The following is a 13,203-nucleotide window of genomic DNA, read 5'->3' on the forward strand; positions in this document are numbered from 1 at the left end:
GACTTCTTGCGTGGCAGAAATCCATAGGGCCCTAGATACGTTGGCCTTCAGTGCAACCGAGGGCCAACCCAGATCTCAAAGTGTTTCTTTTCACTACTGTGCTCGACTTCATAGTCTTTGCCTGTGAATAATTCCTTGAAGAGAGTTATAAAGGAAATTCGGAGTTTTAGAGAAAAAGGGGATGGACTAGTAAGGCGGGACACTTTTACAAAGCAGCTTTGGGAGAGAGAAACTAACTCTAGGCCTTAGAACTGCTTTCCTTTATCTTTAAGTTACGAAGAAGCTGAAATTTGGTTAAAAGTGTCTGCGGAACCATAGTGTGATTCTAGAAGTAGGCAGCAATAGTGCTGAGTCATAAACTCAGAAAACGTTGAATATTTGAATGGAGGGTCAAAACAGGTAAATATACCTCTTTGGAAACTTGCTCTATGCAAATGTAGGCACTGTCAGCATCAGGAATTTGCAGGCATCATGTGGGCATCCCAAGGAAAGGTGGCCTGAGCAAATGATGTATAGGGAAATTAGTTATATACAATACTCAGTTTTACTATTTTGAGGTGAGTGATGTTTTGATATGCTATTTAGAATGCTATCTTCTTTACTTTCTTGAACATAAATATAAAGGTTTTTATAGATGCACTTAGGAATCGAGTCCTCCATTTTCTTCTAAGACCTTAAGATTCTTAAGTAGGAAGTCTGCTGCAGGAATTTTGAAGCTAGGGATAGAATACTGTCCTGTGCTGCAAGCCTGGTTAAATGGGACTCCAGATAAACTTGAAACTTGTGATCGTCTATAGGATCTGGGTTGAAGGCCTGGTTTTCAAAAAGTATCTTTTTTGAAAAAAGTTTTTGAGCACTTTAAGCAGTTAAATATGAGAGTTAATAAGCTAACTACAAAACACTTTAAATATCCGAATTTAGTAAAGCAGGTCTTCTAATAACATATTTGTCAGCAGTTTAATAATCTTGTTTAATGTTAATTTAAAATAATGTTTAAAATGACAATATGATCTCTTTAGACCTAACGCTGCCTAAATCGTGTAATATAAATTGATCTGATCTATAGTTTAACTGCACATTCCCCACTCCCATGAAAACCAGGTTTTTACTTCCACTCATCATATAGACTTTTATCTTTAATACTCCAAATAGTAGTTGTAGCCAAGACATCAGTGCATTTTTCCCCACATCCTGCCTTTTCCTGAGTTAACAGGTGGCAACTGAGGTGCACCCCCAATGTGGGTTCCATCCCATACCTCTGAATCCATTCTGTTCTGTAAGCCTGGGACTGGTCTTTTAACTAAAGCCAGGGAAAGCATGGACATCCTCTGGCCTGTTGCTGCTGAGACCTGCTGCCGGTGTACCCTAAATGTGAGTCAGTCTCAATTTGCAGAAAGATTTTCTCTTGACCTTTCCTATTTCACAGCCGTTCAAACAGATCTTCTCTATTAGTTATAAAACAGTGCTGCATTATCAAGTCATTAAAGGTAAATGCCATAGTGTTCCTCCAAAGAGGCGGCCTTTTCTGCTTGGGCATATCTCAGGATCTCTGCAGGAGACAAAATGAACAGGAATTTGGGCTTGCACTGACCAGCAAACATCTTGGCAAACTGTTGTAGGATGCCATCTGCAGATGTTAATTATCCAATTTGGGTCCTCTAATAGCTCTTGACTTCCTCTTGGCTCTACCAAATGCTTTTTATTTTCCTTCCAGATTCTTTATTATTCCTCTTGGGATGAGACAAACTCAGAGGCAACATTGCTGATTTCTTTTTCAAACAGTTAAACGCAGAAACATTAGTCTTTCATTCCTCCTTGTGGACATTTGGAGGACGTGATCTACTGCTCCATTTTAGTTTCAGAGAACTTCTCTCCAGTTCTTCCTACTTCCAGGACTGTGCAAATGGAAACAAGTTCTAGAAGAGTTGGTAAGACTGAAAAGCAGAGGGAGGGATAGTCCTCTGAGACTTGAGCGCTGAAATTGCTTTCTGTTCGGAGAAACTGGAACTCTGGTGACTGCTCTTCTGCCTTATCATCTCCCTTGTTTGTTGCCCAAAGCAGTTGCTCTAAGCCTTCTGTTTCTCTCATCAAGCTTCTTCCTTATTCCCTTACACTTTGAAGATGATCTTGCTCTCTACCAAAAACAGAACAATAGATCTGAACTCACTCAGATTCCCGTTTTCTCATCCTTAAACCAATAAGCATATCCCTCCTTGTTTTCTTTCTTTTTGCCAGGAAAGAAATGTCTAAGACCAGTCCCTTTAACATTGCTCTTATTCCCCACCCCTTCTGCCTACAGGACTTTGTTCCATCAGTGATCCTCATCCTCTCCTGTATCTTCAGGCTGTCTTCTCCTGGCTCCTTCCACTCTCCAGTGCTTAGTTCTCTCCCATTCTAAGAATTCTTTCCCTCGATGCTGCTCCTCTCTTAAACACAGAATGTTCTGAAAGAGTGATCTCTAGTCAGTGGCTCTACATATTCAACTCTCATTCTTGGCAAGTCCAATTCCATTCTCACCTCCATTCCTTCCCTTCTCTGAAACTGTTCTTACGTAGATTGCCAGCGACTTTCCAATTGTCAATTTTAGTGGTCACATTTCTACCTTTGGTCTGCCTGTCTGAGGCAATAGTCATTCTTAATCCTTCACTCAGAGGAAAGTTCTGATGAGTTTTAACTTTGTTCAGGGGTCAGGTGTGTTCATTTCATCCTGTGAGGCTTCCTCTTCTTTTGGTATATAATTTCAGATTAAAAGAGACTGTATTTATCACTTTAAACAACTGAATCTCCACTTAGTGTGGTGGAAGTTACTATTCTCATGGTCCAAACTGCCAAGTTTGTATGGTGACTCTTCTAGAACCACGTATTTTCCATCCTTCCCTCCCACTTTTTATTAAAAGTAAAACAATTTATTACAGCTAGTTAAAAAAAAATCTTAGTTTGTGTTTGTGCAAAAATCCTGATACCCAGCTTGCTCCTTTTTGCTCACTAATGACCTTGGATTTTTTTTTGAACATCAGCATTATGAAGATTTGTCTCTATGGATGTTAAAATAACCATACCAAGGTGTGAGGCAACTTGCAGTGCCTAAATGGGTCTTGACACATAGGAGGTGCTCAGTAAATATTTGTTGGAAAATTAATTCCATAGGCAGCCCTGAGAAATCATATGCAGTTCCAACTAGAGAGCTGGAAGCATGACCCATCTTATATCCCAGTTAGTTGGCTTGAAAGGCTTAATTGTGAGCAAAATGCTTAGGTCTAGATGCCATTGTAGTCTTTTCAAAACTTCGTAAAGTGGTTATTCTTTGCACATATTTCCTGAAGGGAGTGAAAGAGTATGAACAGTTGAAAAGTCTAGTTGAATTCACTTGTGTTCCTACAACCAGGAAAAAACATCAGTTTCACTTTTCTGAATTAAAAATTCACATATTTAAATAGTTCATACTGTCTCTCTCCTCTTAGTCCCTCTGTGGTGTTTCTGGAGATGGGAGTCTTTGCTTTTGGTTTACATGGAGCACTAATGCAGTGAGCAAGTAGGCACCCTGTGTGCATTCGGTTCTAGAATTTAGTTCAGGAGAGTGTTGTGGTTCAGGAGGGTTGAAAAATTGCTCTTGAAGACCTGGCTGTGAATCTCACAGACCGCTGGAAAACTGCCCTTGACCCTGCTCCTTCGTCTTACCTCTCATCACTGTTAGTGTCATCTCTGTGTATTTAAATTATCTGTCCTAATGGAACTGACTGGCTCATTCTGTCTCTGTTTGTATCTGTAACTGATAATATATTTCTCAACTCTTCTTTACAGAGGGACCTGTCAGGACACAAGAACATTGTGGGTTACATTGACTCCAGTATCAACAATGTGAGTAGCGGTGATGTATGGGAAGTTCTCATTCTGATGGACTTCTGCAGGGGTAAGTATATGAACTATACCTTAAGCTCTTATTTCTCTAGAACTTTGATTGTCAAGGACATGGTAGTCATTTCAGTTAATGTGCATTGTACCTTAATGTATGTTGTTCCGGTTTTAAAGATTGGAAAAGTAAGGGGCTAAAAGATGTAGAGCTTGCAGTCACCTCTTGGTTATTCCTATAATGGCAAGGATCAGTGGCACAAACAATTCAGAGTGGTAGGTTATACAAAACTCTATTTTTGTTAGGTTTAGGAAGGTTTGGTGCTTATATATGAATGAGAGTGTATGAGAATGAGAATGAATGTGTTCTTTGTGATGCTTTAAAACAAACGATGAAGGCACGTAATAGAGACCCAGCTCCAGATGGACTAAAGAAACAATTCAGCTTCCACACTCCCTCACTCATGTGTTCTCTTCTCCACCCACGCCACCATCCTTGTGTTCTGGGGTAAAAGAATCCTTTTCGTCTAATGGAAATGACCTTCCTCCTTGCTTGAGAGCTATAATTTCCAGTAAGGCTGCATTCAAATGATGCTGCTGTTAACAGTGAAGTTAAGTAGTTGAAAGCTTGGAGTTTTAAGCAGTATTTATCTTGGGAAATCCAGACTGTAGCATGAATTTATTCAGAGTTGACTGCATTTCATACAACCATTATTTGGAGGTTTGACTTTTTTGGCCTAAGCAGCTGCCACTTAGAAGCTTGGGTCAGTGTCTCACTGTTTGGTGCCCTGTTTTGTAGTCACCCTTGCTTCTGCTATCATTTTCCTTGCCTTTAAATATACTGTCCATGAGTTAAATGTTTCTAATCCAAAAAATGTGATGTTAACCAGTGATTACAGCCTTGACTGTGATAACTGTTAACCTGGTTTTGTAAAATACTCCCAAATTTGAACTCGACAGTTGGTTTCCTCCTGCTCCTTCCTTTTTGGACAATAAATGTTTAGAGATGAGGCAGTAGGAGCATCCAGGGATCTGGATGATCTTGTAAATGAGATCATCTGTCTTTCGGTCCTAGAGATTAAATGTCAGTGTAGCATTTCTACAGACCAGGCAGCAAGTATTGAAGCCAGAGAGACCAAGCTGTCCCTAAAGTACAGACTATAAAGCTGTCTTCTTTCTTCTCCCAGGGTCTATTGTGCAATCTGATTCTTACTAAAAGATATGGCAAGTTGAACCTGTGGCCTCATCTTATACACAGTGGGGACAATATAACCAGGCAACTAGAGCAGGACCATATTGTCAGTTCTACTACTAATCTTGAAGACATAATGAGGGCAGCTCACATCTGGGGTGCTTTACAAAAGAAACTGTTTTGACACATTAGAGGAAGCACTGAATTGTAGGAAAACAAATCCCTGACTGGGAATCAAGACACCAGAGTTCTACTCCTGGCTCAGCCAGTGATCAGCTCTGTTACCTTAGTCCAAGTTGCTGCTCTGTAGACAGATATTTATTCTCTTGGGTAAGTGATGAGTCTGAATGTTTATAACCTCTTTTTTGCTCTGCACCCTTCTCAGGAGGCCAGGTGGTCAACCTGATGAACCAACGCCTACAAACAGGTTTTACAGAGAATGAAGTGCTCCAGATATTTTGTGACACCTGTGAAGCTGTTGCCCGCCTGCATCAGTGCAAAACTCCTATTATCCACCGTGACCTGAAGGTAACAGACCACACTGTTTCATTAAGTGTGGTCTTCACGGAGTATTTTCTGTCTGCCCCGGGGATGGTGTACATACTGTGGGCATGTGAGTGAAGTTTAAGACATGCTCCAAGTTCTAATCTTACATTCTGCTTGGGGAGAGAAAATAGAAAGGAAAGAAAAAAGTAACAGTACAGTGCAGATATCAGTTTTATTACTTAAGTAGTCTTCAGAAATTCTTTATAATCATCACATGCCTGAACACATATTTTTTTGTTTTTCATGATAAATTCCCAAATTTACTTTTCCAGGGTCATGAAAAGTAATACGCTAATTTAAATAGCTTGTGAACAATGATGCTTGGTCTTTAAAGTCTGTTTCATATTTTGCAAAATCCATTAATTGACTATTTAAAAAATTTGTCCCACTAATTACCATCCCCTTGTACCAAGCCTGTCCTATGGTGGTCACTTGACAATGTTAGTTGAATGGAATTGGCACCCAGTTAGGATTCGCTAGCATTTATGGAACACCAACTGTGTGCCATGTACTTTACTAGACACTTTATGTACGCTGTCTGTTTGAAGGGGGGCTTTTTTCTTTACATTTTATAGTTGAGGAAACTAAGGAGCGGAGAGGTTACGTGGTTTCCCTAAGGTCATATAACTGAGAAGGGGCAGTACCAGAATCTGAATCCAGCTCTTCTGATTCTACATTATAATTTCCTTTCATTATACCTGTGTTTCGAGAAATATGCTTCATGGCTAATAACTTGCATCAGCATCCCCTAGTGTACTTGTTAAATGAAGGCTGCTGGGTACCATGCTCACTCTCTTGAGCTATAATTTTGGTGGTGATGTCAAGAGGCCCAGGAATTCATATCTTAATAAGTTAAGCACCCCAAGTGGTTTTTGTATATTCTAAAGTTTGAGGATCACAGCATACTGGCATTTCTGTTTTGGGGGTTTTTTGGGCTTTTGAAAAAAATTGAGATATAATTCACATACCATAAAACTCACCCTTTTAAAGCGTATAATTTGGTAGCTTTTATTATATTTACAAGGGTGTGCAACCATCACCACTATCTAATTCCAGAAGTTTTCATCATCCCAAAAAAGAAACTCTGTATCCATTAGCAATCACTGTTCGTTCCCCCTTTCTCCATCCCCGGGTAACCACTAATTTACATTCTCTTGCCTGTTCTGGACATTTCATATATATGGGCTCATACAATTTGTGACCTCTTGTATCTGACTTCTTTCCCCTAGCATAATGTTTTCAAGATTCATTTGTGTTGTAGCATGTATTGGTACTTCAGTCCTTTTTGTGGCATAATATTCCATTGTATGAATATATCACATTTTGTTTATCCATTCATCAGTTGATGAACATTTGAGTCGTTTCTGCTTTGCCTATGATGAATAAGGCTACTATGAACATTCATGTACGAGTTTTTATGTGGGCATATGTTTTCAGTTCTTCTGCGTATATACCTATATACCTAAGCATGGAATTGCTGGGTCGTGTGGTAACTATGTTTGACTTTTTGAGGAACTGCCAAACTGTTTTCCAAAGGAGCTGCACTGTTTTATATCCCACCAGCAATAAATCAGGGTTCTAATTTTTCCACATCCTCACCAACACTTGTTACTGCCCTTTTTTATTTTAGCCATCCTAGTAAATGTGAAGTGGTGCATACATACTGGCATTTCTGTACTGAAGCAGTTGGCTTAGAAGAAGATAGATACATCTTCCAAAAGCCTTAGGTAGCCTTCTTCAGTGTCCCTCTGCCCGCAGTCAGCCCTTTTCCTGAGTAGAAAAAGGAGAATACATCTCAGTAAATATTATGAGGCTAGCGTAGAACAAGTACATAATTCTATGGAAGAGTGGTATAGATATAATATGGTCCTACTCTCGAGATGTTTAAAGTATTGGGGAGAGGATATAAATGAAATATTTCGACTTGAAACAAATAGGTAAAATATAGAACTTTATAGAACAAAGTGATCAATAGAAGAGAATCTATTGGCTTAATGCATGGTCAGATATTGAGATCAGGCAATGGTGGTTGGAATCTTCTGGAAAGGTGGGATTTCAAAGGACTGGTGGGAGATGCGTGAGAGTAGAGGGTATTTCAGGCAGAGAGCGGAGCCTGACGGCTGCCTAGAGAAGGGAACAGCAGGCTGTTTGAGGGTGAGGATGGAGGCCCAAGCCTAGGGCATGGCCCTTTGTGGACCAGGCTAGGGTGACTGCAGGCCCCTGCTCTGAGTACATGCTGACACTGTATTCCTAGCTGCCCTTACTCATGAGTGAAATTCTTGGGCCTGTTAGCATATATTTAGAAACAAGCAGTTTTTACCAACATTTTAGGACCTGACCTCTCTCCCTGCTGCCTGCCTTGGAGGAAAGTTTATGATGGGCTAAGAAATAGGGGAAGTGTGGCTGGGTAGCACCAACCCTAGTCTTTAAGTGTGGGCTCTGCTTCTGTGACCCATATGAGCTCCAGCTTCTCTGGAGCCCAGTTCTCTCCCCATGTCAGATGGGGTTTGATTTCACATTGGAACTCTGATTCTGTAGCCCTCACGCTGTGACTTGTCTTAATGGAACTGTAAGTGCTATGAGAGATGAGCACAGCAGCATCCTTCATATTGCCAGATGCAAAGGACACTATAGTCCCTGTCTTACTGTCCTCCCTGTGGCCTTTGACTCCTTCGTAACCATCTCCTCCCTTGACCTCTGTGACAGCGTGTTCTCCTGGCTCCTCCTCCAGCTCCTTGGTCGCTCCTGTAGTCACTTAGCCTCTCTGAGCCTCGGTTTTCTCATTTGTGAAGTGAGGACAGCAGCCCAGCTTTGGTTAGGGTCGTGGTAATGTTAAATGAGAGCGCGCATGTCAGCATCCAGGCACAGCCCTGGCACAGTAAGTCCTGAGAGAGGGCACAGAGGTGAGAGCCAGGGGAGGAGGCAGAAAGGGCCCTTGAGCATCCTTTTAGAGATGCTAGTCCCATGTTCTTAAACAAAATCTTCCTTTATTTTAACGTTTTTTAACATTTATTGGATTAAATGAGGCCTAAGTGATTATCATTTCATACCCATAAATAATACCTATCCAGTTTACATATTCCCAGCTTGTTAATGCCCTGTGGTGTGCACACTGCTGCTGCAGGGTGATTGGTAAGCATTGCCCAGTGACGGGAGGCTGAGGTACAGAGCTCAGTGTCCAGCCTGGGGACATGGAGTAGGTCAGTGCTTGGGCTCAGGCAGGAGGAGCCCCTGACTTTTCCCTCACTGCACTGAACAGCCTATGAGATGTTTCAGCAGAAGAACGTGGAGCAAACTGGAACTGGAGGGTGAGGCCGCGGTATGAGTGAGGAGAGGCTGCCATGCTCCGTTCCCCAGCCTGCCCTCAGCACTGTACCCCTTGCCCCTCCTCAGTGCTCCTGACAGGCAGTGCAGTCCTGAGAGCACAGTGCTGGGCTCTGTAGTGGTGTTTCAGTCCATATTGAAGACCATGAGGCATGCTGCTGAGTTGCCACTAGTGGTTCAGGAGACTTTCTTTCCCTCTCTTCTCTGCCTTGGACACAGGGAATGTAAATAGGGGCCCCTGGGAGGAGGTCTCAGTTGGGATTATTGTAGAGGAGTCCTGTTGCTGTTGATTTTAGTCATTGACTCCTGGTTGTTTTGATTGAAGCTTTCCTACACTCCCCAAATCTTACACTCGGTGCCATCTAGATGCTTTCTTTAGCATCTTAGATTTTGTTGATTTCTGTTAGTGTGTGCTTGATGGGCAGTCACATTTGCCTTCTGTACCGCCAGCTTCCTAAGGCCTGAGTGAAAGTCCCCATGTACCTCCTTTTTGCCCCGGCCCTGTCATTGTGTCACGTAGCCTCAGCCACTCTGAGCTCCACGTTGCTGCTGGAACCAGCCACCACAGTCCTAGCAATAGCCAGAGCCACGAAGTTCTTTATTCTCCTGTTGGCCAGAGAAAGTGCTGGTTGCTGGTCTCTCGGTTGCTTCTCTGTGAGCAGGATTTCCATTTGTGAGGAGGCACCACTCTGAATAAAAGTCAAGGGGACACAGGAAAGAACACAGGCCAGGCCAGCTCTGGACCCCCTTGTTGGGCCAGTGCCGCCCTGTGAAGGGGTCTGCTTGTTCACATTCAGACCTGAGAAATACCCTCCTGCCCTGCCTACCGCATGTGTGGCCTTTGTTTCAAATTACGTGTAAGAAATAAGCTGAAGGCAGTCCCTGTCCTTAAGCAGTTTATGTTCTAAAAATAACCATGGCAGAAGTTCTGTTCTTTATGGAAGATTTCTCCTCAAATACATTATTTTAACATTTTAATTATTTACCCCGCTTTTTACTTTTCATCTCTCTGAGGAAAGATAGAGATCATTATTGTAGATTGTGGAGTCATAGACCTGGGAGGGTCACCTAAGCCTGTCCTCTCCTTTTACCAATGAGGAAACCTCTACCCAGGAAGGCTTTGACCTGCGCAGCTAATTCAGTGGTCAAACCAGAGCAAAGGCCAAGGTCTTTTACTCCCATTTTGGTTTTTGTTTGTTTGACTTTGCTATGTTTTACGATGCTGTTTGTCCAAGCACTTAAGAAAGAGGAAGCGGGGCCGGCCTGGTGGCCTAGTGGTTAAGTTCATGTGCTCTGCTTTGGCAGCCCAGGGCTTGCAGGTTCAGATCCCAGGTATGGACCTACACACCACTCATGAAAACATGCTGTGGCAGCATCCCACATTCAAAATAGAGGAAGACTGGCACAGATGTTAGCTCAGGGCCACTCTTCCTCAAGCAAAAACAGGAAGATTGGCTACAGCTGTTAGCGTGGGACCAATCTTCCTCACAAAAAAAAGAAGAAAGAAGAAGAAAGGGTTAAGATTTAATGAGCACGTTCAGATTGAAAAAGTCATGAATGTCTCCTTTTGTCAGAAAAAAGATTTTGATCTTGTGAAGTACAATAGGATGAAGATTCTTGTCCTATTTTTAGAATCACAGGTTTGAAAAGCCACATTCATCTAATCCTCCATAATTTCCAGTTGTGATAAATTCTGTGACTGAAATGCCTGAATGCCATATCTGTTTGGAGTAATGGCAAGATGAAGAGGTCAGTAGGAGATGGCTTTCCAGACCTTTTAGCTAAAGCAGCAGAATTTGGGAGTGACAACTTTAATGACTCTCTTAAACTGATAGGTTGGGAAATAAGGTCAGCAGCATTAAACTCTCAAAGAGCTGAAAGATTTGAGCGTTGTAAGCAGTGGTTACCAATGCTAGGCTTACATCCTAAGGAACTTTGCCAAAAACAGTCACTGTGCAAATTCTCGAAAGCTTTCAGAAGATGGTGTATGAATAGCCAGTTGGTTCTTTACCTTCGTAATCTCATTTAATCCCTCTTGGCCCACTCTAGACCTGGCCCTAGTCTCCTCACACCTGGATGATTGTGCCTACTCTCATTTTCTCCCTTCTCTTACTGTCCCTCCTTTGTCACCATGCTCACCTTCCTAACAGACCTCTGTTCATGCGCTGCTGACCTGTTAAAAGTGCTGGATGGCTCCCTAGTGGCCTTCCTCAGCCTGCCCTCTGTCTGCTTCTCTGGTCCTCTCTCCTTCTGCTCTTTTCTCTCACCAGTCTGAGCTGTCCCTGTTCCTTAATTGCATAATGCACATCAGTGCAGTGAGTGAGTGTGTAGTCCTAGCAGTCAGGCAGCCTGAGCCCAAATCCTGCCCTACAGCCTGTGACCTCAAGCATGTTAGGCAACTGACCTCTGGTTTTTCATCTGTTAAGTGAGGACAATAAGGCTTTGTAAGACTTACATGAAATACTATAGGTAGAAGTGCATGGGGCAGTGTGTGGCGCATAGTAAGTGCTATTAGTTGCTGGTACTATTGTTGTTATTTTCATTCCTGGCTCTGTGCCTTTGTTCCTTTTATTAGTTTTACTTATCTAAGTCCTTCACTTCCTCCAAGCCCAGCATTATCTCATGTCTGCATTCATAAGAGCGCTAGGCCATAATATGTCCAGTCCTGTGTTTTCAGTTTCCTAGCAGTACCAGTGCCCAGCACAGTGCTGTTCAGCCACACTGACCTGCCTCTGTGCTCCTCCCCACGGTAGTCCATGACTGCTCCCTTCTTCATTCAGGTCTCTGCTCTCCTCATCAGAGAGACCTTCCCTGACTGTGCTATTTACAGTTGCATCCCTTGAGGTCTTACATATATTTAACCTGCTGGATTTTTTTCATAACTTTTATCACTGTTAGGCATTATACTTATTTTCTTATTATCCTCAACTGGACTCTCAGCTCCATGAGAGGATGGATTTTGGTTTGTTCACAGCCTTATCCCCAGATCCAGAAAAGTACTTGGCATGTAGTAAGAGTTCAGAGATGTTTCTTTAATAGATGAATAGTAATAACATCTTGCATTTGTATAGGGAGATTTACAGTTTGTTTTCATGTGCATTCTCTTACCTGCTTCGTAACAACATTGATAGAAATATCAGCTTTACTTTGCGGATGAGAAACAAGCCCAAAGAGGTTTAAAGATTTGTCCCAGGTCAAACATCTAAAATAGTCACTGAGGTCTTCTGACCTCCAAATCCAATGTGGTTGCCACACACCATGGTCTGTGTTAAGTGTTTAGTTAATAATGGTGGTGGTGATGACCGAGGGCAGCAGCAGTGGCCAGCTTGGTCTCGGAGATTTTCACAGGTTTTATAAGTCACAGGGACAGACTGAGAGGGGGCGGAGAGTAGAGCAATTGTTAAGGCAGCTGCTGCCAAGTGATCTCACTTCATCATCTCATTTGATCCTCCCGACAAACTTGCAGAGTAGCCAAGCAGGGATTACTGTTCTTTTCTGCATTGATGTTTTTTTGATAAAGTTTTCCCTGCATTGATATTTTTGGCTCTCTTGTCTACTTTTGTACACACCCTTAATTTTTAACTGGTTTTCCTGTAAATATAGTTTTGTACAGTGTTATCTTGTGGGAGGAAGGGAGGCAAGCTGAGGTGGGGACCAGGTTGGATATAGTATAGCTCCTGAGTTCTGCCGCTATGGAACCTAACCAGAAATGCAGTTTTTAAGGTGGGGGGGGGGAACCCTAATGTTCCTTATCTTTATTTTGTTCTTTGTCTACTTAGTTCTCCTCCCTCCCCCAGTAGTGATTTTGCTCCCTAGAACTGCCTTGTTTGTGTTTTGATGTGAATTAACTTTTCAGCTTTCTAGATTATACATTCTAGCATTAGAAGTGTAGAGACCGATCTGGGAAGGGACTGCACTCATATAATAGGAGAAGTATGATTTCACACGAGCAATTACATGAGTGAGGTACATGAGGCCAAGAAGGAAGATTGTTGCTGAATGATGCTGAATAAGGGACTTAGGGATCCCTGGTGTGTGTAAAGTACTAGACTGAATATTGTAGGGGACACATAGGCATAATGTAATTATAGATAAGAGGTTGTCAAACTGTTCTGCAAAGGGCTAGATGGTGAATATTTTAGGCATGTTGACCATACAGTCTGTCTCAACTGCTCAACTCTGTAGTTAGAGCTCAAAAGCAGCCATAGACTAGAGGATAAGTAACCACTGGGCAAGGCTTTGTTTGGCCTAAAGGTCTTACTTTGCCAACCCCTCCTATCGAAGGTAAGTTC

The 13,203-nt window shown here is 42.3% G+C and overlaps 1 protein-coding gene across 20 annotated transcripts in view; it reads left to right on the forward strand.

The window, feature by feature from the left end:
* The window catches only part of AAK1 (AP2 associated kinase 1), a 165,560-nt gene that overhangs the window by 87,453 nt on the left and 64,904 nt on the right, over window positions 1-13,203 (forward strand). For all 20 annotated transcript variants that reach the window (XM_070572435.1, XM_070572438.1, XM_070572440.1 and 17 more), the window contains exons 4-5: window positions 3,802-3,910; window positions 5,427-5,569. In XM_070572435.1, the coding sequence (XP_070428536.1) occupies window positions 3,802-3,910; window positions 5,427-5,569 (252 nt within the window). The remainder of the gene's footprint in view (window positions 1-3,801; window positions 3,911-5,426; window positions 5,570-13,203) is intronic.

This window comes from Equus przewalskii, chromosome 14 (assembly GCF_037783145.1).
Source record: "Equus przewalskii isolate Varuska chromosome 14, EquPr2, whole genome shotgun sequence".
Lineage (NCBI taxonomy): Eukaryota > Metazoa > Chordata > Mammalia > Perissodactyla > Equidae > Equus > Equus przewalskii.